The sequence below is a fragment of the Macrotis lagotis genome, chromosome 1, assembly GCF_037893015.1.
Source record: "Macrotis lagotis isolate mMagLag1 chromosome 1, bilby.v1.9.chrom.fasta, whole genome shotgun sequence".
In the NCBI taxonomy this organism is placed as follows: Eukaryota; Metazoa; Chordata; class Mammalia; order Peramelemorphia; family Peramelidae; genus Macrotis; species Macrotis lagotis.
The window spans coordinates 260,510,034-260,536,434 of record NC_133658.1 but is presented as its reverse complement, the minus strand read 5'-3'; the positions used below and the strand labels follow the sequence as shown (position 1 = coordinate 260,536,434).

Sequence of the window (26,401 nt, the reverse complement as noted above, 5' to 3'; positions counted from 1 at the left end):
AGAGAAAATTAAAGTAATAATTCAGAGCTATTTTGCTCAACTCTATGCCAATAAATTTGAAATATAAGTGAAATAGATGAATATTTACAAAAATATAAGCTACCCAGATTAACAGAAGAAATAAAATACTTAAATAACCCTATTTCAGAAAAAGAAATTGAAGAAACCATCAATAAACTCTCTAAGAAAAGAATCTCCAGACCCAGAATTTATAAATGAATTCTACCATTTAAGAAACAATTTGACACCAATATGGTGCTGATACTAAGCCAGAAAGAGTTAAAACAAAGAAAATTATAGACCAATTTTCCTAATGAACAATGATGCAAAAATTTTAAATAAAATTCTATCAAAGAGATTGCATCAGGTTATTAATAGGATAATATGCCATGTTCAGGTAGGATTTATACTAGGTGGTGAGGAATGGTTCAATATTAGGAAAACAATCAGCATAATGACTATATCATTATCAAAATGAAAAAAAAATCATGTGATTATCTCAATAGATGCTGAAAAAGTCTTTGACAAAATACAACCCCCATTCCTATTTAAAAACACTAGAGGGGTGGCTAGGTGGTGCAGTGGATAAAGCACCAGCCTTGGAGTCAGGAGTACCTGGGTTCAAATCTGGTCTCAGACACTTAATAATTACCTAGCTGTGTGGCCCTGGGCAAGCCACTTAACTCCATTTGCCTTGCAAAAACCTAAAAAAAAAGTTTTAAAAAAAAACAAACACTAGAGAATATAGGAAAAATGAAGTTTTCCTTAAAATAATAAGCAGTATTTATCAACAAACATTATATATAATGGGAATAAACTAGGAGCATTTCCAATAAGATCAGGGGTGAAGCAAGGAAGCCGGCTCATTATCACCACTAATACTACTCAATATAGTGTTAGAAATACAGTGTTAGAAATAAAGTGTTAGCTTTAGCAATAAGAGAAGAAAAATAAATGGAAGGAATTAGAATTGGCAGTGAGGAAGCAAAACTTTCATTCTTTGCAGACGATATGATGATATTCTTAGAGAAACCTAGAAAATCAACTAAAAAACTAACCCATATAAATCATCAGCATTTCTATATGTGAACAATAAGAAAACCTAAATAATACCATGCATTTTATTTAAAATTGTCGATCTTTCTTTGCTTCCTTGCAAGTTTTCTTTTGTTCTCTGATACGCACTTTTTAACTTTATTTTTCCCCTTCCCCATGCAGGCTATACACATATACATTTATACACGTATACACTCATTTATACATATATACACAAACACATACATATATATTTATATATATATATAAATTCATAGATATCCCTAAGAATACATATATCTACCCACATATATTTATAGACATATATGTTTATAAGACCATGCTATTTTTATTTCCACTTGCCTGCTTTTCTGAAAGTGGATAGCATCTTCTTTCATAAGTCCAAATCTTTCCATAATTTTCTACAGAATTTCCAATATGGTGTTTAATTGGGGATTTTTAATTTGTTCTTTTTCTATACCTTGCCTATGAAGAATTCTGCCTTAATAGTGATAAATTTCTTAAGAGTAACAAGTATCATTTTCCTGGGTAGGAATGTAAACAATTTAGCCTTATTGGATCCTTTGTATTTTCTTTTGTTTTTTCCTTTTTATGCTTGAGTTTTTCTTTAAAAATCAAATTTTATGTTCAGCTCTAGTCTTTCCATCAGGAATATTTCAAAGTTCTTTATTTCATTGAAGATCTCCCCCCCCCCAATGGATTATGATCAATTTTGTTGGGTAGGTATCATACTCCCAATCTTCCATGTAGAAGCTACTAAATCCTGTGCAATCGTGATATTTGAATTGTCTTTCTTTTGCTGAATTGTCTTCTTGACATGGGATTTCTCAAATTTGGCTAATATTTCTAGGAATTTTCACTTTGGGATCTATTTCAGGGGAGATTATTGGTGTATTTTTTCCATGTCTATTTTATTCTCTGGTTCTTGGTTTTCCTTGATAATTTTTTTTTTTTACAAGGCAATAGGGTTGAGTGTCTTGCCTAAAGTCACACAAAGTGTTTGAGGCTGAATTTCACTCCTGGCTCTAGGGCTGATGCTCTATCTACTGCACCACCTAGCTACCTTTTTTTTTTTTTTTGCAAGGCAATGGGGTTAAGTGGCTTGCCCAAGGCCACACGGCTAGGTAATTAGTGTCTGAGACTGGATTTGAACCCAGGTACTCCTGACTCCAAGGCCGGTGTTCTATCCACTGCACCACCTAGCTGCCCCCCCCCCCCCCAGCTGCCCTTCTTGATGATTTCTTAAAGTATGATGTGCAGGTTCTTTTTAAAATTGTTTTTATTTTTTGCAAGGCAATGGGGTTAAGTGGCTTGCCCAAGGCCACACAGCTAGGTAATTATTAAGTGTCTGAGTCTGGATTTGAACTCAGGTACTCCTGACTCTAGGGCTGGTGCTCTCTATCCATTGTACCACCTAGCCACCACTTTTTTTTTAAAAACACGGCTTTCAATAATAATTTTTTTTATTAGTACTTGATGTCCCATACTGTTTCTAAGCTTTCCTTTTTAACCCACTAGTTCTTTAGCATTATGGTATTTAATCACCAAAAGCTCCTCATTGAATATAATTTTATTGAATTATGATCAGTAAATTATGTTTAGTATTTCTGATTTCATATTTCTCAGATTTTACTGTTTTTTTCCTGTCCTATAATTTTGATAATCAGAAAAGGAGTTCCACTAATTTCTAAGTATTAAAACGGTTAGAACTAAAGAAAGGCCTTCATATATAATGTGAACCATTAATTTTCAAAAAGACAAGGATGCATATTGAACAGACTGAGAATGGTAGGAGGAGTTACAATCTATATCAGTTAAAAGAGAATCTTGTGGCGCAGCAGATAGAGCACCAGCCCTGGAGTCAGGAGTACCTGAATTCTAATCCAGTCTAAGACATTAATAATTACCTGTGTGGCCTTGGGCAATCCACTTAACCCCATTTGCCTTACAAAAACCTAAAAAAAACCCCCCCAAAAAACAAGTCTCCAAGGTATTGGTAGATCTTTTATATTAGATTTATGGATAAAATATAAACAAGATCTGTTAAGATGTGAAAGGATAGTGGTCTACATAGCCAGAGGGGCCTGATTATTATTAGGTCATTCAATGATTTTTTTGCAAGGCAATGGGGTTAAGTGATTTGCTTAAGGTCACACAGCCAGATAAATTTTAAGCTATTGAGGCTGTATTTGAACTCAGGTCCCGACTCCAGTGTTAGTGCTCTATCCACTGTACCACCTAGCTGCCCCCTCCCCCCACATTGTGCTACCTAGCTGCCCTCATCCAGTGATTTTCAAGGGCTTTTATAGATAAGATTTATATAGAGCTTTAAGGATTTCCTCAAAACCTCTCTTGTGAAGTAAGTACATTTTTACCCTCACCTTACAGATGAAGAAATTGAAACTGGGAGAAGTTAATTAACAAGTCTCACAATCAACACTGAAAATTTCTGTAATCTAACCTCAACTGGACCTTCCCTGCAGCAAGGAAGCTCTTTTCTCTGCAATTGCTATCACTCCCTCCCGTCCTGCCCCCCCAACCCATTCTTCCAAACCTTCTCTTCCCTCCTTTATACCTCCCACTCTTTCCCCTTCCACCTGTCAGCTGAGGGCCTTTTTTCTTATTTTATTGAGAAAAATCAAGGCCATTCAGGGTCAACTGTCTCCTCTCCTATTCTCATTTCAAAACTCATTGACATTATCTCCCACTCTTATCTCCTTTAATTTTTTGCAAAGTCGAGTGACTTGCTCAAGGTCACACAGCCGGGTAATTGTGAGGTCAAATTTGAACTAAGGTCATCCTGACTACATAGTACTCTATCCACTGTGCCACCTAGCTGCCCCTCTTTTCTCCTTTTCCTCAGTCTCTGGAATGTTAAGTCCTTTGCCTTGAAAAGGTTTCATGTTCACTTGATCTCCCTTGCTCCTTGTCTTCTCCAAGAACGTTGCATCCTCAATCATCCATCTTTTCAATCAAATCTTTAACCACTATCGAACTGGTTCCTTCCTTAGTTTTTGTACTTACTTACTGCCTTCATTTCCTCTCTAAACTTTGCAATCTACTTCTGACATTAGCACTCAATTGAAACTTCCTGATCCTGCCCCACCTCACCACCCAGTTGCAGTTGCTTGCCCCTTGTTTAACTCTTATCTATTGGTAAAAGTAGGGCAGCTAAGAGGTAGTGGATTGAGTGCCAGACCTTGGGTCAGGAAAATTCATCTTCCCAAGTTCAAATCTGTCCTCAGACACAATAGCTCTGTGATCCTGGGCAAGTCAATAATCCATTTGCCTCAGTTTCCTCCTCTAAAATGAGCCACAGAAGGCAAAAGCAAACCACTCCAGGACCTTTCCGAAGAGACCCTTGGATGAGGTCTCCAGAGTTGGACACAACTGGACGTTTATTTGTATTAACTTTCTATTTATGCTGTTCATTCATGTGTATGTCTCCCCTCTTAGTAACCTAAGCTCCTGTGAGCAGGAACTGTTGCTTCCTTCGCATTTGTAGCCTCAGGGTCTGACACAAGGAAAAGTACCATCTTGGAAGGAAGGGTTGATCAATTGCATAGGAGGCAGGGTTGCCACAGTGATGAGATCATGGGTCCTGAAGAGTAAGAAAAACTTTCTGGGCCACACTTTTTTCAGAATACAATGTGCTCTATATTCATCAAAAGTTCAAATCATTTTTTAACAGGTAGAAATCCTTTCATGATTTTTTTTTCTCATCTAGAGAATAAAGTGGGGATGAGAGATCAGTCCAAGGATGTCTATAATTCATTCCTTTCCCAAATGCCTATGGGTTAATATACCAACCTTAAATGATATTACTGGTATCTAATTGTGTGTATATATGCATACATCCTTAAGACAAGTGAATCTGTGTGTGGTTATTCTATGTAAATTTTAAAGGAAGTAGTAAAGGGAACATCTACTGACAATTTGAGAAAGGGAGATCCAATTCTAATGATTTTTAACCATGAAAGTCCAGCAAAAGTGCACAGCTTTTATGTTTTGGGCATTACTAGCAATTTTATTTCTACAACTGATTTACTCTATTTTTGGTTAGACATCAAATATTTTGTGTACTTAGTGTATTCTGGAATTTTGGCCATGAGGACCCTGCTGTCCTGATTTGACTATCAATTGCTCTCCTTTAGGAAAGCCTCAGTGATGCTTCACTTCCTCCCTGGTCTCAGGTCAGTTTCTTGATCTGAAGGCAGGGCTATCTTTTTATAATTGCATTTGTATGACTGCTTGGCACATAAATACGTATTAGAGCAGAAGGACAATATGAACCATTCACCTAGGCCAATGTTTTAATTTGTAGTGGGAAACTGCAACTTGAAGATATTATGAAGCTTACCATAATATTCCTGATAGCAAGGATTACTGTTCTCATTCAGTTCTCTACACTACCAAACGCTCTAGAAAAAAATTCATGTTAGGGTTGTCTTTTCTGTACTTAAGAAAATTTGACAGAGATGTAGGTCCTAATAAAGTATATCTAGAAGAGTAAAAGTACCAAACAAATCTGACTGATAACCTTGGCCAACTGAATGTGAAATATAGAGAAGGGCTGGGTTTAGGACAGACACCAAGTATTCAGAATAGGAAGAGCATCAATAGTAAATTCATCAATGATGCCTGAAATATAGAAATACTAAAATAATTACTTAAAGGAACTGAGTTCAAAATTAAATACAAATGAAATCTTCATATTCAAAAAATTGTAATGATAGTAATATCTTGGTTGGCTATTTAGCAGTTGAAGGCTAGTATTAGGTAGTATAAATCATGACCCATGTCATTCAATTTTCCTGGTACTTGTATGACTTCAGAACTTTAGTAGATTTAACTCTTTGGAGAATCTGTAGATTTAATATACATATTGCAATCAGATTCGACAAAGCACATAAAGCTTTAAAAATTTAAACTATATTAATCATTTTAAGACTATGTATAATTTATGAACCTGAACACTCAAATAAACTTGTTAGATGTTCAATGTGATCATCTAGTTCAAGTATTTATGCACCAAGAGTCCAAAAATGAAGAAATATTACATCCTTTCCTTAAAGTCAACGTGCTAAGCATAATTTGAAAAATTTAGAAATTCTAGATTCTGATTTCTGGCAATGAATTTGTTTCAAATCCCTCAGAACATCTATAGATCATGTAGCTCATTTATAAAGTTATACATCAAGATTTAAAACACTCTTGAGTTATCAAATTTGAGAACAGAAAATAGTTTCTAAATGTGTATTCTTTGGGAACCCTACTCCAATCCAAAAACAAGACCTCTGTGATTTCATGGCAATCCTATATTACAAATGCTTTATAGTAACTTAAACCAGTAATGTCTGAAATAATTCTTGAATGAGCACATCAGTGGTCAAGAAATACCTACTGTATCCACCAAAGTTGAATTTAAAATGAAAAACTAACGTGTGTAGGGACTTTGTTCTCATGTTATAATTACAATAAGTTGAGTTTGCCTGAATTTATAAAATATTTTTTTTGTCAAAAGCACTTTCCTGTGTCCCCACTGTGGTATATTATCATTTAATCTTTGGGACAACCTAAATTGTAGCAATTACCTGAAAGACAGAATAATGAGAAACTCAAGATTACTCTTTTATCTTGATAGAAGTTAACTAAGCCAGTAGAAATTGTCTTCAAAAGGTTTCAAGAAGAGAAATGACTAAGTTAACTATACAACTCTTTAAAGTTAGGAAGTGGGTGTTAATGTACTTCAATAATAAGAACAGTAGAGTTCATGCTCAAAATAAATTGAAAAATATTAAAAGTTTTCATGAGGAAGATCAATGCTTGCAATTTACAGAAACTAATATAATCTCCAATGTCTAATTTTTATATTCCAGATATCAATAACATATTGACATCAACTTATAGCCCACTGTCACATATAAAAGTAAAAACTGAAGATAAAAGGATCACATGGATGTCATTATTAAAATTTATCGTAAGTAAAAATTAGCTGTAATGAAGTAAAAAATATAATACTCAAGTACTGCAGATCTGAGTTTTATTACTGGAATAATATTTTTAGTAGAATTACTATTTTTAAAAGTCTTAAATATGGCACAATTATTTGTTCTCAGAAATGCAGGACCACCAATGCACCAAATGCAGCTACCAAAGTTGTTTTTTTCCTAAAGTAATTCAATGTAATAGGATAATAGTGCATTAGATGACAAATGAGCTAAAAGAAAATTCTTGTTGACAGACTGTTTCAAGAACCAGAAAAAAAAAGTATAAATTTTTCCTTATTAAAAAGGATTAACTATTGTGAGCAAATGGAAAGTACTCTACTTAGTGATGATCACACTGTAATAATCAGTGAATGTGGAACAGTAAATATCTGCATTTCCAACTTTTCCCACCATGATTCCAAATCAAGGTTAAAAGAATTTAGTAAATTCAAAAAGACTTTAGCGTTGGCATCACAATTGCCATAAGATGGTACAATGAAATAAGCAATACTTTAAAAAGTTATACACACACACACACACACACACACATAATATACTATATAAAGTAACGAGGCAAATTGGGGGAGCAGGAGAGAAAAGAATAATATTCAAAGAGGGAATCTCTAATCTGTGGTTGATCTCCGATACCAAAACCGAGCCCTGAAGTCATCACTGCAAGTCATGAAGCCAGGATTGGTGGGAGAGTGTACTATACAACGAACAATATTATTATGCCCCAGGGAAAGTAGATTTCTTCGTTCAGCTGTTCGTGAATCCCAGCAGCAAAGACTAATTGTCCTTTCATCAGGAAGTAATACATAATCTTCTGTGTGGTTAAAGACTGCTTGAGTTCGGTGTACTTGTCGTCCACTCAAACCTGCACCTGTAACATATTAGACTCTTAAGCTTTGGAAGATATGCTGAGTTGCCAAGAAATGAGTTGTACAAGATCAAAGTGCTAAAGCACTTTAATTCCATAAAAGCTTATCACCTCAAGATTCTAAACTGGATTCTAAACTGCTCTTCCAATTTCAACTATCTATTTCAAATATTCTCATGGAACAAAAGATGTTTCAAATATAACAAAAAACAATTAACTATTCACTGTAAAAAAAGGTTTCTGTTTTAATGATGTCCGTGACTAAAAATAACAATAAATATAAGCCAGGAATGTTATTTATTACATAGGACTGATCAAAACAATGATTCAAGACAATTCAAAAGACAATGAGGAAAATGCTATTCACCTTCACCTCCAGATAGAGAACTGATGAACTTTTGACTGCAGACTGCAGAATGCTTTCTTTTCTTTTCACTTGTATTTTTCTTGCCTTTTTTTGCTATGATCCTATATATATTTTTGTCTTTTTAACATTAATTTCCCATCACTCTTCTACTTATTAAGAAGGTGAGCAATATGACAGCAGAACGATGTTAAGTCATGCAAAACTTATTTCCATAGTAACCATGTTGGGGGGGAAAATGGAAGGAAAAATAAAGTGGGAAAAAAGAAAGCAAACTTTCAGTCAGCACTTGGGAGTTCATCAGTTCTTTCTCTGGAGATGAATAACATTTTTCATCACTGTCCTTTGGAACTGTCTTGATCAGAATAGTTAGGTGATCCTATATGTGATTAATGACATTCCTAAGTAAAGTGTGCTCCAGTCTAGTTTTGCTATGGACCAGTTGTGTGACCTAAGGCTTCGTCTACTTCCTTACTTATAAAATGGGTATCAATACAATTAAGAGTGAATCAAGGATGCCCCTTATCACCTCTATTATTTAATATTGTATTAGCAATGTAGCTATAGCAATAAGAAAAGAAATCAAAGAATTAAGGCAACTAGGAAACAAAACTATCACTCTTTGCAGATGATAATATGTACTTAGAAAAAAACCTAGAGAATCACCTAAAAGACTGCTTACCATTATTAACAACTTTAGCAAAGTTGCAAGATATAAAAGAAAGCTATATAAACAATCAGCATTTTTATATATTATCAACAAAGTCCAGTATCAAGAGATAGAAAGAGGAATTCCATTTAAAATAACTGTAGACAACAATACTTGGGAGTCTATTTGCCCAGTCAAACACAGAAACTACATGTACACAATTATAAAACACTTTCCCCACAAATTCAGATCTAAACAACTGGAAAAACATTAACTGCTCATGGGTAAGACAATCCAATATAATAAAATGACACTTCTACCTAAATTAATCTATTTATTCAGTGCCATACCAAAAATTTACTTTATAGAGCTAGAAAAAGATAACAAAATTTAACTGGAAGAACAAAAACTCAAATAAATCAAAGGAATCAATGAAAAAGAGGATATGAGCTATATTACCACAACAATCTGATACTGGCTAAGAAATAGAATGATGTATCAATGGAATAGATTAGATACAAATTATATTATAGTAAATGACTATAATAATTTAATATATGATAAACCCAAAGATCCAAACTTTTGAAACAAAATTCATTATTTGACAAAAAACTTCTGGGAAAATTGAAAAACAATATGGCAAATATCTCTCACACTATATACTTTGATAAGATCAAAATGGGCACATGATTTAGACATAAGGGTAATACCATAAGCAAATTAAGAAAGCATGGAATAGTATGTCTGTCAGATACAAAGAAATTAAAACTACAGGGGTGGCTAGGTGGTGCAGTGGATAGAGCACCAGATAGGGAGTCAGGAGTACCTGAGTTCAAGTCTGGCCTCAGACACTTAATAATTACCTAGCTGTGTGGCCTTGGGCAAGCCACTTAACCCCATTGCCTTGCAAAAACTAAAAACTAAAAAACAAAAAATTTACATGTACAATTATATGAAAAAATGCTCCAAATCACTATTGATTAAATTAAAGAAACATAAGTTAAAATAACTCTGAGTACCAACTCACATTTATCAGATTGGTTAATATGACAAAAAAGGAAAATGATGGATGTTGGAACAAATATGGAAAAACTGGGACACTAATGCACCGTTGGCAGACTTGTGAACTGATCCAACCATTCTGTAGAGCCATTTGTAACTACACCCCAAAGAGTTATAAAACTATGCACACTCTTTGATCCAGCAGTACCACTACTAGGTCTATATTCCAAAGATATTCAACAAAAAGAGAAAGATTCTACATGTACAAAAATATTTACAGCAGCTCTTTTTTGCGATGGTCAAGAATCGGAAATTGAAGAGAAGTCCACAAGATATGGCATTGTGATGGAATATTACTGAGCTCTAACAAATGACAAGCTGAATGATTTAAGAAAAATATGGATAGACTCATGTGAACTGCTACATAATAAAATGAACAGAACTAGATTGTTGTACACAGTAAGAACAATATTATTTGACGAAGAACTGTGAACTTAAGCTTGTATCTCAAAAGACTAATGATGAAACATACTGTCTCCAGAGAAAGAACTGATACTGTTTGTGTACAGACTCAAGCATGTTATTTTTTACTTTCTTTCATTTTTCCCTTTTTTTCAAATCTCTTGTACAAAATGATCAATATGGAAATTTTTATATGATTATACATGTATAATCTGATTGCAATACCAACTCAGGGAGAGAGGAGTACAGAATTTGGAACTCAAAATTTTAAATAGAATACTTGTATAAGACAACTCAAAGGGTTATTGTGTGATTCAAGCAAAATAATAGGAAAATATTCTGAAATATTAAATTTAATTAAAAATTAAATTAAATATTAAAATACAAGACAAATCTAAGTTAGTGGCATTGTATATTACTTTCACATACCTGTATATCTGACTAATGTTCGTCCTGTTGAAATCTCCCAAAGTTTAGCTACAGAGTCCTTTCCACTTGAGAGAATATATTTAGAGTTTTTTGAAAAAATTGCAGAGCAGACTTCAGCACCATCATGTGCCTTCTCAAAAGTAGTAATACAACGATTTGAGACACCATCCCATAATTTGATGCAGCCATCCTTGCTACCAGTCACATACATGTTAGCACTAGGATTATAATTAACTGAACATATTGCATCAGTATGTTGATCTTGAGGGTTGCAAGACACAAAACATTGAAATGTATTGATATCATAAAGCCGAAGGGTTGGATGTTGGGTTCCAACAAGTATGAAGTCTCCAGAAGGATGAAATGAGATTGAACGTAACATTTCAGCTTCCTATTAAAGAGAATATTAGACTTATGTGACAAGGTGGCAGAAAAAATATGTTAATTATGGGAAATATCTAGCTGTTAGAATGGAATTCATTAAACAATTTTCCCCAAGCACTACTGATTAAGGTAAAAGACTATCTGAGTAAGATTGGGTCAATATTATCAAGAAAGTATCTTGGTACAAAGCAGTCAAATGTTATGACAGTGGAAAGAGTTTTGGATTTGGAATCAGAGGAACAAGCTTCAAAAATTGGCTCTGCCACTTGCTGTGTGATCTTTGGCAAGTTATTTCACTTCTGTACTTGTTTGCTTAACCATAAAATGATGGAGTTGGTCTAGGTTACTTCTTAAGGTCTTCAAACACTAATAATTCAAACCTATGTTTCCTTAGTTGGATCTAGGACTCCCCAAAATTTAAATACAGTAGTAACAATCACTTTATTCTTTTTTAGGTGTTTTCAAGGCAAATGGGGTTAAGTGGCTTGCCCAAGGCCACACAGCTAGGTAATTATTAAGTGTCTGAGACTGGATTTGAACCCAGGTACTCCTGACTCCAAGGTCGGTACTTTATCCACTACGCCACCTAGCCGCCCTAGTATCAATCACTTTAAAAAAAAATGTGTCAATGAATATTATGATATTATCAATCTCTTATTACCAGTTTCTAAATTAGGCACAAACTGACACTGCATTTTAGAAAATTTGATGGTTTCAAATGAACCAATTTTTTCTGTCCCTTTGCAATAAGGAACCTAGTTTATGGTTCTTTACAGTACATGGAAGATGGCTCAGGATGGTGGTGGTAGAAATAATACTATTTTTAAAAAAGGCCACACCAAGGTTCAAATCTTTTTTTATTTCTTAAGGCTAGTTACTAATGATGGTACTCATCGGTATGTGGAAAAGTGAAATGCAAATGAACTTTTGTTAACCTGGTTAATTAGGCTAGGCATTGTGGATGGCTTTAACTTCTACTCACTTGAGAGGGAAAAAAAAAGGCTGCCTTATCACCAGTGTATTAATATCTAAATATATGAACCAAAAACAAGAATCAAACATTTTTCAACCTGAATATATTTGAAGGCTCTTTTGGCAGATGGTTTGGAATAATCAAACAACTTAAGAGTATAGTCCCTTGAACCTGATGCTAGAATTTGCTCTGTTGGGTGGAAAGCAAGACATGTAACTTCATCCACATGATCATATAGAGTTCTGATAACAGGATGATTTTCCATATTCTGCTGGGCAGTCTCATTCATCATGACCTAGAAACAAAGGGGGGGAAAAAAACCCAGATTCATAAAGTAGGGTGTATGGGTATACATTCATACAAGCACACTACAATCTTAAAACAGAACTGTGAGGCAGTGTGACACTATAGTTAGCTTTGTTATTAGTGGCCTTAGAAATCAAAACAACCTGGGTTCAAGATACTTATGTCACTGGCAGCAGAAAAGGTACCAGTCTATTTTAGTATAAGTTTCTTTACTAGGAGTTTCCTATTTATCCAAAATAAAAACCATTATTTAATATCTACTTTAAATTATGGCTCCCATTTTGGTAAAAATATCATGAACATACCTCTATTGGCATAGCACTTTTTGCTAACATTCTTTCTGTATCTAATATCTTTATTGAAGCATCAGCAGATCCAGTAGCTATTAACTGTCCATCTCGACTGTAAGTGGCCACACGGCATGGTCCTTTATGAGATGTGACATAGCAAGTTTCATATTCTGAAGCCTCTGGGGACATGGTCTGAACATCTGCATCAAATTCCAGGTCAATTCCTGTTCCAGGAGCAACTGTATCTGAGCGTCCAATTGCATACTGTACAGCACTATCATCATTTTCCATTCCTCGAAGAGAAAAGTGTCAGAAAAAGAATATGTTTTTGGGCACCCAAACTGCAGAAAGAGAAGAACTATTGGCCGACAATCCAAGGGAATAAAAATAAAGGTGAAAACCAAAAAGGAGAGTAACACATTTGTAGTGAAATTATTTCTTTGGTCTCTACAGCTCATCTCTGATATTCTGGTGCTGATGTCCAGCAATGGCAGGTAGGAGACAATTTAAACATTAAATCGGATTTATTCCATCTAACATTGACATTTCTAAGTTTTTCAAGAACAAATGTGACCAACTTTCAGAAAAAATGCTGACCATTTAAATTTACAGCAATTTCCCAAGAATATACTCAACTTAAAATTTGAACCCATAATAATGTCAGCCACCATAATGGTAATATTCTTTTGAGAAGAACTTTGCTTTTTTCCAGCCTGTTTTCTTTTGCCCCTTCTTTAGGAGTCAAGTTAAAATGATCACATAAAATCAATTTAAAAAACTGGAATTCAGTTCCCACGATATTCCTTGGGGTCATATTCTCTTATACATAGCTAGAACAATAAATCTACATTCAAAGGTGAATTGAAAAATCCATGTTCCAAACTGCAAGATACCTAGTTTGATGAGATGGAGGAGCTGTTCAGAAGGTGCACACACAGACTGAGGCTTGATTTCATTTATGAGACCATTAGCAATGTTGATATAACCATCATAAAGCAGTTGACTGATGATCAATTTATAAAGCTGCTGGCGATCTTTTAAACTCACTTTTGTCCTGTACATTTTCGTGAAAATAATAACCTCCTTTCACCTGAAAATGAAGAGAGTCAGAAACTGAACAACAATTTATACAGACTTTCTTTGTTTCACACTTAGTATAACTCTCTATGTTTGGACTAGCCCATATACCAGTGGGCACATATATCTCAAGGTAATGATAGACATCTATAGCAAGGGTCTTTAACTTGAAAAAAAAAAAAACCCAAAACACCTAACAACAGTTTTTTTTTGTAATTTTTTTCTATCCATTGAAAAACATTATTTTGAGGAGTCCAAAGTTTTCATCAGACTGCTAAAAGGGTCTATGTCAGAAAATAAGGTTAAGAACCTTATTAATATGATTCTACAAAAAAAAAAAATAGGGAGTTTTCCCCTTCCCCTAGGCAAAGTGTTACTAGGTAGGAAGGGGAAGCAAAATGATGTGTGAAGGTGGCCTGACACAGGAGAACAGGAGTATCTGAGAAATAGGGGAAAAGATGACATAGAACCATAGCAAGATGGAATAAAATGGGAAAGATTTCTAGAGGGTGAAACAAGATAATGAATGGATATATGTTTTAATTTATGAAGTTTGATTTATGGCTGATATTTGGAGGGTTTTGTCCATTGCTTCTAACTAATGAGAAAATTATGACTGGTTTGTGGGTTTTGGTTTTTGGTAACCCTAGGATGATATATTTGGGAAGAGGAAAAATTAGGTTAGGATCCTATGATTTTTCACATAAGAGAATTAGGGCTGGAAGGGATCATAGTCATAAATCTAGAGATGAAAAGGAAATTCAAGCCCATCTAGACCAACTCCCTCATTTTACAGATGAGGAAACTGAGGTCATGGAAAGACTTAAGTGACTTGTCTAAAGTCCAGAGGCACAGACACAGTGGGCAGAATGGGAATTTGAACTCGGGTCTTCTGATTTCAACACCACCATTCTTTGCTCTGTACTAAATTGAGTTGGGGGCAGCTGGGTGGTACGGTGAATATAGTCTTGGGCCTGAAGCCAGGACTCATCTTCATGAGTTCAAATCTGGCCTCAGACACTTACTGGCTGTGGGACCTGAGGCAAGTCACTTAAGCCTGTTTGCTTCAATTTCCTCATCTGTAAAATGAGCTGGAGAAGAAAATGGTCAACCAGGCTGGTATCTTTGTCTAGAAAATTCCAAACGGGGTCATGAAGAATTGGGCAGCACTGAAAAAAAAAGCCCCAATACAACAAAACTGAAAAAGCTGAGTTTCCAAAGAAGAACCTAGTTTCCTTTGTAATTTTTATTTTACTCATTTAGAAAAAATAATTATTACAAATAATTATAACAATAACTACTATTATTTTGAGAGCTATTAAGCTTCACTTTGCAGCCAAGGAAATGTGGCCTTTTTCTGAGTCTTTTCTTTTTTTTCCCCCTGAAACATGGGGAAACCACGCAACCTCACCACAAACTAATGACATAATTACTAAATCCTGGACAGCGGGGGCTTGCGTTTGCATCCTCAGCACCGAACAGGCGGGAAACAGGCTCCTGCCCAGCTGCTCCGGGGCCCCGAGGGAGGGCAGGGGCGCGAGCATGGTCTCCGGGGCGGGGAGGCGCCCACCTCGCGCCCGCCGCCCGGGTCTTGGAGCCCGGTGCCTTCCCGGGTCGCCGGCTGGCGCGGTGCTGCCGATGGGGGCCCTTCTCGGCCTCGGGCGGGTGAGATCCGGCGGCAGGCCCGACCCCGAGGCTCCGGCCCGACCCCGAGGCTCCGGCCCGGCCCCGAGGCTCCGGCCCGGCCCCGAGGCTCCGGCCCGGCCCCGAGGCTCCGGCCCGGCCCCGAGGCTCCGGCCCGGCCCCCCCCCCCCCCGGCACGCCCCCGAGGCTCCGTCCCGGCCCCGAGGCTCCGTCCCGGCCCCGAGGCTCCGGCCCGACCCCCCAGGCCTCGCCCCAGGCCGCCCCCCCCGGCACGCCCCCTCAGACGGTTTCTACTTCCACGTGTCCTGCGTCCGACTCCGGGCCGTCACCCCGTCCCCCGCCGCGGCGTCCTGGGTCCTATAGGCCACGGGGACGCCAAGGCGGCGACTCCCACCTCAAGCGCGGCCCCGTACCTCGTCCCCCGTCCCAGGTCCGCGGCGGCCCCGCTCCTCCAGCGCCAAGATCGAACCCTATAAAATGGTGGCAAAAAAAAATCGAAGGAGCCTGGCGCCGCCCCCACGGCGCATGCGTGCAGGCTCAAACTCAAGTGGCCCGACCGGCCCCGCGCCCCGCCCCTCTCCTTCCCTCCGCTTCGGCTGCCATGTTTGTTCCTGGCACCTCCGCTCCAGCTTCAGCCCTGAACCAGCCGCGGGTACATCCGGGAGCGAACGTTTTCTCCCATTTAGAGGTCACGGGCAACCTCAACCTCAAACGAGAATCGGCGTGTTCCGTGAGTGCTCCCGCTCCTGGGCAGCCTGTGTTGAGTATGCGCCTGCGCGGCGTCTCGGGCGTCTCTCCGAGGTGGAGCAAGCCTGGCCAATAGGAGGGAGACGCTTTCGGGGAACGTATCCAATCAGCCCCTCCTCGGCTCGGGGCGTAGACGTGTATTTAAACGAGGGAGTATTTGAATTCAAACGGTAGAAGTTGCCCCATTGCCCCCTTCCGGCGGCCTCTCGGGCGGACTGATCTCGGTGCAGGAAGGCGCTTTGTGGCATCCAGGACTTCAATCTTCTTGGGGTAAAAGTAGGAGAAAAGGTGTCTGAGGGGGCGGGGGGCGTGGGAGGAGAGGGCGGCGTTGGGAGGCCGCGCGCGGGGCTCGGAGGGCCGGCGCCTGGCCCTGGGAAGCGGGAGGCCCAGCCCGGCCACGGAGGCCTCACGGGCCCCGGGCCTGCTTCTCTTGTGTTAGCTGGGTGAAAGGTTATGAACCCGGAGGCCGATCCCGAGGGGGGTGTCGGGGGCTTTGCGAGTTTGGGGAGAGCTGATGGGATGCTAGTCCGCTTGGACTTAGCTCGTATTAAGCGCCTACGATTGGCTCGACGGAGCCATGGGCACCGGAAAGAAGGAAGAAGAGGGTAAAACTAAGCCCGCCGGCCTTCAACTTGCTGGCGGGGACCCAAGAAGGACAAAACTTGGGGAAGTTTAGATAAAAGAAACCGGAAGTTGGATAGAAGCTGGAGTTGCGCGGCCTTGCCATTCTTATTTTTCCCATTTTTTTTTTTACTGACCTTGCCCATCAGTTTTTTTTTTTGCAAGGCCATGGGGTTAAGTGGCTTGCCCAAGGCCACACAGCCGGACAATTATTAAGTGTCCGAAGATGGATTTGAACTCAGGTCCTCCTGACTCCAGGGCCGGTGCTCTATCCAATGAGCCACCTTAGCCGCCCTCCCATCAGTTTTCTAGAGAGCTTTTTTCCACTTGATTCAATTAACGTTTATTGTGCAAGGCCTTGTTTTGGATGTTGAGTGAGGGAAAGGGGATTAGGTGATAACTTTAGCACCCTGCTTAAGTAGCTACAGCTAGGTAATTAAGAAGTGTCTGAGATGGGATTTGAACTCAGGTACTCCTGACTCCAGGGCCGGTGCTCTATCCACTGCACTGCCTAGCTGCCCCAAACATCTTTTTTTTTTAAGGTTTTTTTTTGCAAGGCAAATGGGGTTAAGTGGCTTGCCCAAGGCCACACAGCTAGGTGTCTGAGACCGGATTTGAACCCAGGTACTCCTGACTCTTAAGGCCGGTGCTTTATCCACTGTGCCACCTAACCACCCTAAGGATCTATGATTCTTAAGAGTTGCTTCTCTCTCTCTTCTTCTTTTTTTTTTTTTGGCAAGGCAGTGGGGTTAAGTGAACTTGCCCAGAATCACACATCTAGGTAATTGTTAAGTATCTGAGGCTGGATTTGAAGTCAGGTTCTCCTGACTCCAGGGCCAATGCTCTATCCACTGTGCTGCCCCAAGAGTTGCTATTCAGAACTACTTTGCAGAAATTGGGATTTGACAACATACTCAAATAGAGGATAGATTTGAAGAAAATATAAATCATTTTTCTTTTATGATAATCAGTAATAATAAATGGTTGGCATTTATTTAGTACTTTTAAGATTTGAAAATCACTTTTCAGTTACAGTAGGTAACACAGGGCTCCATTAGAGTAGGCACTTCCATACTTCCAGGCTCCCACTTGTGGAAGTATGTTGTTATTCCTCTCCTTAACCATTTTCCATCTTGCCGGGTTCCAATTAGTTGCCAGATATTGCCATTTTCTTCTTTGTAATATCACTTGCATACAACTCATTTGTACTCTACCAACTGAACCACTTGGCCCTCATTAACTCTCACCTAGATAATTTTAATAACTTCCCTTTTCCGAGGGGAGGAATTTTGCAAGGCAATGGGGTTAAGTGACTTGAGCAAGGTCACACAGCTAGGTAATTATTAAGTGTGTGAGGCCGGATTTGAACTGATAATTGTAATAGCTTCCTGTATTCCTACTGTTCACTTAGCAGAATGCCTAGCATCTCCTATGACCTCAAAGCTGGTATCATAAAGTGTATTTGAAAGGTTTTTTCCTGACTCAAATCTTTTTTGCTACAGCAATTCACTGAATCTCAAAGTTAATTTCTTAATTCTAGGTTTTAATTTTTTTTGACAGTAAATTGTGCCTAAGTTGCTTTCTTAAATTTTATTTTGATTTGATTAGCGCATATTTAACTTTCCATTCCACCTCCTTGATTTCCCTCCTTTGTCTTAAGTTGCTTATTTAGAAAAGTGAAATCCAGTACTTGAGTTCAGCATTTTTTGTTTAGTTGGTAAATGTCATAAATTAGAAAGCAGGTGTGGGATAGGGGAAACAACATTTGGAATTTGTTTCATGTTCCATCTTTATGTGACCCTGGGAAAGTTATTTAACCTCTGTTGAGTCTCAACTTCCCCGTTTGAGGAATAAATCAAATAATATATGCAAATACTTTATTAATTTCAGTTTTTCCATCCATGGGAAAAAATTGATCAAAAGAGCCTTTGGTTTCCTAAATCCAGAAATTTGTAAGTGAAAAAGTATTCTAAACACATGCTAAATTAGTTCTTGATTTAAAGAAAACGTTTGAATTTTTCTTTGCTGCAAAGTACAAAAATAATTTAAGCTTTGCAGGTACTGTTTATGCAACATAAGCTCCTCTATAAATGTGAAGATCTTAAGGTGATGTCAAAGAATGACTATTCCCTAAGATAATGTCAGATATACTTGGTACTGGGTACATGGGTCTTGGAAATGACCTAGAATTTTGTATACTTATGTCATTATATAGTTTAAGCAAATGGTGCTTAAAATTTCAATGCCATTAAGTAATTCTGAAAACAGTGAATTCTTGTATAGTAAAATCTTATCTAATAAAAAAATCTGCATAAATATAATTGAAAATGAGTACTGAATTTACTTGTATTATACTTTAAAGTTGTATGTTATGTTTAGCTGATACATGCCATATAAATTCACCACTGGAACTAGAAATAAAAACTGCTATGTGCAGTCTCTGTAATAATGCTCTATGCTGATCAGTTAAACTCTCCATTATTTCCCCATAGGCTTAAAATAAGACTATGTATTTAGTCTGGATCTTGAATGATGGGTTCATAGTCTGTTGCAAAATCTGCTCTTAAATATTTTAGTGGGGGGGGTGGCTAGGTGCAATGGATAGAGCACTGGCCTTGGAGTCAGGAGTACCTGAGTTCAAATCCCGCCTCAGACACTTAATAATTACCTAGCCGTGTGGCCTTGGTCAAGCCACTTAACCCCATTGCCTTGCAAAAAAACTAAAAAAAATATATATTTTAGTGGGGAAGACTTGTGATAGTTTTGGATTACTCAGATTATCTTTTCAGTAAAATGAAAAATTGGAATAGTTCTTGAAAGAGAACTCCCAGATCTCTTCAAAATATGTATTTGACCGTGTTAAACTATTTGCCATCTTAGCTTTCACCTTCCTTTCACTGCTATTTGGCAGTCATCTAAATCTAATATTTTTATTTCATCATTTATTCCTTACCTCTAAAATTGGGCTTTCATTCCTATCACTATACTAAAACTATATTCTTTAGAATTCTCCTTACTCAGCCCTTTTAACCTGTCCTTTGTACATTTGGTTAGAGTTCAGTTCTTGCCTTGAAGTTCTCTAAATACTCTAAATACTATTTCTTCTGCTGAGTTTTCTTTGAATCTTATTTAGTACCAGATCTATATCCCTGTTTGTTGGATGTTCCTATTTGGCTGAAACCTAAACTTATTCTGATGGATTTCCTGGAGGTCAGTATTACTTCTGTCCATGCAGATTGCAGACCCTTCCATGCTTTGTTATACTGTAAGATTCTCTTCCATGTTTCCCAGTATTCTTGCCTGTTTCTCTTTGTTCCTGCCATCCAATTTAAGAAAAATCTTCCCCATCCCTTTTATGTCTTTTTTTCAGGGACCACCTCAGTCCTCTAGCCACTTAAAGTCACACATTGATCTTTCTCTTAGTTCCTATAGCTTTTATTATCTGTGATTGAGGTATTTAATTATTTGCTGTCTTTTATGTGTAAGTGCTTACTCCCCATACCCACATACTAGAGTTATACTTAGCATATATTAACTTTCTTTCCATCTATTTTGTTACAAGGAGTAGTAGCCCATTTTCTCATGTATAAAATGAGAGGATTGTTCTAGATGATCTTTTGAAGACTAGATGTGAAGCATAGTGTAGAAGGAACCAAAAGGATATGACTAGTCAGGGAACAACAAGACACAGAAACAACCCAAAGTTTAACATAGGAAACTGAAAAAATTGAATTCCCTGAACAGAAAGAGTAAAGTCAGGAGGAAGAGTGCATAACTCAGGCACCAGCTACAGATGTGTGTGAGTGGGGTGGGGGGGAGGGTCAAAGCATGGTTGGTGAAGAGAAGAGAGAGAGGGGAAAAGGCTTTAGAACATAAAGAAATAATTTGAGTGATAAGTTCATTTCAGTTCTATTTTACCTTTGAAATACTTTTATAAGTTGTACAAGTTAATAACCTTCTGCTACATAATTGCACTTGAGCATGGGTGTGAGTGAAAATGTACTTTATAAACATTAGGATACCTGAAGAAATGAGAATACTTGTATAGAAGGAAACTTTTCTTCATTATTTACAACTTGAATATATTTTAAATAAGATTACATCTTTTCCCCTTCCCTTTTGGTCTGTGGTGGTTTTTATATAAGACATTTAATCAATGGAAAAATTAAGTAGCATTCAGGAGATGAGTTCTGATGACATCTTTTTTATTTTAATTATTTATTTTTAATTTTACAATTTTTCCTTTAATCACGCTTCCTTCCCCCCACCCCCCACAGAAGGCAGTCTGTTAGTCTTTACATTGTTTTCGTGGTATGCACTGATCTCAGTTGAATGTGATGAGAGAGAAATCATATCCTTAAGGAAGAAAAATAAAGTATAAGACATAGTAAAATTTTATAACAAGATAACAGGTTTTTTTTTAATTAAAGATAATAATAGTCTTTGTTCAAACTCCACAATTCTTTCTCTGGATACAGATGGTATTCTCCAAAATTGTGCCTGATTATTGCACTGGTGGAATAAGCAAGTCCACTAAGGTTGCTGATCACATCTTTTTATAAAATTGCATTGCATACTAAAGATCTGCCAGTGCACTATAAAAATTAACTTTTATTATGAAATGATAAAAAAATTAACCCCACCAATATATTTTTCATCTTATTAGGAAGTGCTTTTTACACAGGATTCTCTTTTGAAGGAGACAGATAAAACACACACACACACACACACACACACGTATTGTATATGTGGTGTCATCTCCAGCTGGGTTGTATGGGCTAGTATGTGCTATGTGTCTTACGTATCTGATTTGTCTCTAAACTTTGAGAAACTTTTTCCCCTTCCCCAGGCATCATGGACAAATCTAAAGAAAACAGTGTTTCAGGATCTAGCAACAAGGTAAAACATTATTAGAAAATCAAAACTTTCCTAGTAGCAGTTATAAAACAATGAGCTACAAAATGATACAAAGTAGTGATTATATTTGAGATCTTTAGCTTACTAATTCCATTTAAACTGAACTATCTCCAGGCATCTAACAGCCTGAAGTGGTTTTATTTGTCATTTCTTGCTCATGTCAGCAGATTGGAGGAAAATGTTATTACAGATAGAATAGTGGCTTTTCAAGAATAACTTGAGCTGTAACTTCTGCCCTATGTCTCACTCTACTTTGCCTAGCACTTTTTTTTATTCTTAGTAATATTTACCGATTTTATTTGGACGATTTTCATGTACTGTGCTTTTGGAAATAATATAAATTTGAAAGGTCCAAGGAATTTACAAAACAATTTCATTTTCTATGGAATATGATATTTACATGTTGGCTAGAGGAAGTCCCTTGCAAAAACTTATGAGCACTCAAAGGAGGAAAAGCAGTGTATGAATAATTTTATAAAAACAAGTAAATGAAATATTAATCTTAGTTTACATTTCAAAAAGTGAGCACTTTTTTCTTTTTATAACAGAGTATGTGTATATTTTATCCTTGAAATCAGTAAGGGATAGTAGCTTTTCACAGTATACAAAGTTGAATTTCTACCTTGGAAATTAGAATCATAGAATTTTTAAGTTGGAAGTGACTTGTCCAGGAATATGAAATAGTATGGCAAAGCTGCAACCAGAACACAGTTGTCCTAACTCATAGGGCAGTGATTTTTTACTATACCATGATTGGCCTAGGGTAAAAAGAATGAGTTAATATCTGTTCTAAAGGAAGTTTTCCCTGGATAATTTGGAGAAAATTTTGAAGTGTCCCTTTAAACACCAAATTAGAACCTCAATTTTTTTGTTGTAGCAAATCAGTTTTTAAATATGCTTTATATCAGCTAAGGACTTCAGCATCTTTTCCTATAAAAATAAATCAAAAAAACATTTAGGATGTTACAGTGCACAATTAAATAAAATTACTTCTATCATTCTTCATACAGAAAAACATATCTTTGTAAAATTCTGAAATGTCTAATTGTCCTAAAGGGTCATAATTTTAAACTTTTTCATTTTCCCTTCTTTCTTTCTTACATTAAAGACAACTCTACTTGGGGAAGGTCCAAAACGTGTGCCTGTTACCCAGCAGATTTCCTCTCAGCATCGGTTACCTGCAAGTAGTGGACAAGCTCAAAGGGTCTTATGTTCCTCAAATAATCTTCTAGGTTCTTCTCAGGCACAAAAAAACATCTCTAGTCATAAAGTAATTCAAACTCAACAGCCACAGAAGTTACAGCCAGCACCTGTAATTCATCCCACATCAAGACCGCCAAATAGCACTCTAAACACTGAGCAATCTCAGACACCAGTGTCTGGTATGTAAGACTTTTGAGGGTTTTTGGATGGCTTTGTAGGTAGTATAAAACAACAACAGCAACAGTAGAAAAGTAGTTTGTTTTTTGTTTTGGGAGCTATCTTTTAATTTTCTCTTTCATATGCATGAATATGATATTCAGATTACTGTAGTTAAGTTTGTGCCCTAAAGTCAGAATAATAGCTTCCTGTTTCATTTTATTTGTACTTTATCTCCATTGGTTTCTGATTTCTGCAAAAAGACCATTGTTTCTGTTAGGGTTATTGAATTGTCTTTGTATACCTTTATAACTTAGCTATTGTATATTCAGGTGTGTCATGATATCCTAGATTTCTATATTCTCTTATGGAATTTATTATGGGGAAAGTGATAGGCATAGTCAAAGAGTTATATTTTAGGAATGTAAGTCAGTAAGATGAAAGTTTGAATCCCACCTTGAGCACATAACTTGATCCAGATGGCTCTGAGGGTGACTTAGCATAGCACCTCCTCATTCAAATCCAATTCATGTGCTTGTCATGGCATCACCTCCCCGATGTCTTGGTCTTCTTTGAGAACAAAGGACAAAAAACCCATCCTCATCCTCATCCTCATCATCATCTCTATAATATTTAAAAGCCTAATAACCTTGATTAGAAATCACTTAAATGGAGAGTTTTTTAAATAGTTAGAAATATAAGACTGTAGAGGTAGCATCTCTAGATTTCTGATAAAAGTATTCAAGAATAATATGGCTTATTTTCTTAAGTGTACTATGATTCAGATGTTGATACTGAAACAGTGTTTTATTTGATACTCTGACTTTGCATTTTTCCTGAAATAACTCTTGTCATCCTGAAGCTTTGTTTCTGTTTTCCCCATTAATCCTAGAAATTTTCCCTATAATGAATAATGAAGAAAATTTTAATCTATGACTATTTTTTTAAAATGTGTCAACTTTTCAAAATTGTTTTATAAATAGCAAATGTTCCTGGAAAGGGAGAGACACCAAGGCAGAAAAACGAGGAAACAAAAAAGTAAGATTTACTAATATTTTTTGAGATTAAATGTACATTTAACTGCTGGGATAATCCATTTTTTTTCTTTTTAATGACTTAGTGAATTTGGAGAAGACAATTGTAATAATTTGTTTACAAACATAGTTGGCCATCATGCAGGAAGTAGAAATAAAGTAATTAAGGTATTATTACTTTTAACAAAGGGCTACTTAGCTGTGGTCCAACATTGTTTTACTTTGAATAAAGAGAAGAGGGTAGGGTAGCATCACTCTAGAAGCATTTTTACACACAAGGGTTTAAGCATAAGAGAGGGACAAAGAGTTGATAGGAAGTCTGGTTTGAAGTAATCTTTGAGGGGGGGAACCCTTGGTAGTTGAGGGGAAGATGAATTAGAGAAGCGCTTAATTAGAAGTTAGATTAGTCCAGGTGAGAAGTACTTCAGGCCTGAATACAGTTGTAGTTATGTGAGTGGAGCCAGAGACATATAAGAAGTTATGAAGATAGAAGTGGGAAAATTTCACTATAAAATTGATATGTGGAGTAAATAACCACCAAAAACCTGATGAGAGAACCATAGTTAACTTAGTGAAGTAACTTTTGGACCTTGATTTCCTCATTTGTCAAATGAGAAAGCCAAACTTAAAATAACCATCTAAATTTCTTCTAGTTCTAAATGTCATAATTATTTAAATTAACTTTGGTAAGGTTTTAGCATTATATGTCAAACACTAGACTGGTGAGAGTCCAGTACTGAGATTTGTCCTTGATTCTGTCAGTAACTGGCTGTGTAATGTTAGGCAAGTTTACCCTTTTTATAGCCATTTCCTCATCTACAAAAGTTAGGGGTTGAATTTTCTCAAAAGGCTCCTCCTAGCTCTCTCTAGAAGGCTGTTTACATTCTGACATTAATATAATTGTTAGAGGTAATTGGAGACGGGGGAAAATTACTTGGGTATAATTCTCCTTGATGTTCATTAATAATGATTATTGTTCAAAAAAAATTCCTGCTGCTTATTATGATACTGCTATTTTTCATAATATTTATGTGGCTTGACTGGGAATAAAAGCATTATGTAAGTGCATACATCTTATTTAGTTTCTAAGAAAGTACTTTTGTTTCTGTAAATATAAAGATATTTAAATACTTTTTGTAGAAGGCAGTGGGCATTGGATGACTTTGAAATTGGTCGCCCTTTGGGAAAAGGAAAGTTTGGAAATGTTTACTTGGCACGAGAGAAGCAAAGCAAGTTTATCCTGGCACTTAAAGTTCTCTTTAAGGCCCAACTGGAAAAAGCAGGAGTTGAACATCAGCTGAGGCGAGAAGTAGAAATACAGTCTCATCTTAGGTAAGTGTTTTTGGGTATTGATCATAAAAGCAGAATAAAGAAAATTACTGAATATACTGGCTTATTCATGGCTCACTAAGAATCTTGTACTTTTTTTATTATATTATTTCTGAAAAATAATGTGTAAATCACACTAATACTTATAGGATTTATGAATTCATTCATTGAAAATGAAGTGAAGATAATGTGGTAATATAAAAATATTACAAGGCCAGACAATAATTAGGTATAGACCAATCTCACACAGTATAATAAGATAAAGTTTCAAAATAGGTGTGTGACTTAGACCCAAAGAATGAAATAAACACATTAGAGGAGGAAGGAAAAAAATTCTTTCAGATCTTTTGTCACAATTTGACAAAGCAAAGAGAGGGTCATAGAAGGTAAAATGGTAAATTTTGATTACATACAATTATTTTTTTTTTGCACAAATAAAAACCAGTGCTTCTAAAATTAGAAGAGAAGCAAATAATGGGGGGGGGGGGATCTTTGTATCAGATTTCTCTGAGAGTGGTCTCATTTCTAAGATACAGGAAAATGATGCAGATTTGTAAGAATAAGAACCATTCCCCAATTGATAAATGGTCAGAGGATGTAAAAGGACAGTTTTCAGACAAACCATCAATAGCTATGTGAAAAAAATCAATAGAGAAAATTAAAAGGTAAACTATCTCTTAATGGTTTTTTAAAAAGATTGGAATTTCTTTAAGAGAGGCATATATACTGCAGTCTTATAGCTTTCACATGACCTTTTTTTTCTACCATAAGACTGCAGTAGTAAAAATAATGTATTATACTTTTAGCACATTAAGATATTTTTTCAATTGAATGTTCACTTTTTTCTAAACTACAATACTAAATCCTATGTCTTTATTAAAAGAAGGA

General features: G+C 36.7%; 2 protein-coding genes and 1 long non-coding RNA gene across 13 annotated transcripts in view; 1 reads left to right on the top strand and 2 right to left on the bottom strand.

Annotated features, from left to right (window-relative positions):
* Positions 1-3,639: 3,639 nt before the first annotated feature.
* Positions 3,640-16,291, bottom strand: CSTF1 (cleavage stimulation factor subunit 1). Of its 8 annotated transcripts, XM_074210290.1 has the most exons (7): positions 16,125-16,291; positions 15,920-15,976; positions 13,679-13,875; positions 12,801-13,078; positions 12,287-12,484; positions 10,833-11,223; positions 3,641-7,929 (listed from the first exon to the last, which is right to left on the bottom strand). In XM_074210290.1, exons 3-7 carry the CDS (start codon positions 13,845-13,847, stop codon positions 7,670-7,672), a joined length of 1,296 nt encoding a protein of 431 aa, XP_074066391.1. In that variant the 5' UTR covers positions 13,848-13,875; positions 15,920-15,976; positions 16,125-16,291; the 3' UTR covers positions 3,641-7,669. The 8 variants fall into 8 exon arrangements, with proteins under 8 accessions (XP_074066397.1, XP_074066391.1, XP_074066389.1 ...); XM_074210288.1 differs by having other exon boundaries at positions 15,920-16,291; XM_074210294.1 differs by lacking the exons at positions 15,920-15,976; positions 16,125-16,291 and adding an exon at positions 15,807-15,903.
* Positions 16,242-26,401, top strand: part of AURKA (aurora kinase A) — a 24,593-nt gene continuing 14,433 nt past the window's right edge. The window contains exons 1-5 of one of the 4 annotated variants that reach the window (XM_074210298.1): positions 16,242-16,529; positions 21,724-21,773; positions 22,900-23,173; positions 24,134-24,188; positions 25,325-25,516. In XM_074210298.1, the coding sequence (XP_074066399.1) occupies positions 21,729-21,773; positions 22,900-23,173; positions 24,134-24,188; positions 25,325-25,516 (566 nt within the window). In that variant the 5' untranslated portion in view covers positions 16,242-16,529; positions 21,724-21,728. Of the gene's footprint in view, positions 16,542-16,646; positions 20,085-21,723; positions 21,774-22,899; positions 23,174-24,133; positions 24,189-25,324; positions 25,517-26,401 lie in introns of those variants that run through there. The other 3 variants (XM_074210299.1, XM_074210297.1, XM_074210300.1) reach the window with 3 other exon arrangements.
* The window catches only part of LOC141504908 (uncharacterized), a 15,377-nt gene continuing 10,040 nt past the window's right edge, over positions 21,065-26,401 (bottom strand). Inside the window, exons 2-3 of the long non-coding RNA XR_012473496.1 lie at positions 23,607-23,720; positions 21,065-21,230 (exon numbers count right to left, since the gene is read on the bottom strand). This is a non-coding gene — a long non-coding RNA (uncharacterized LOC141504908). The remainder of the gene's footprint in view (positions 21,231-23,606; positions 23,721-26,401) is intronic.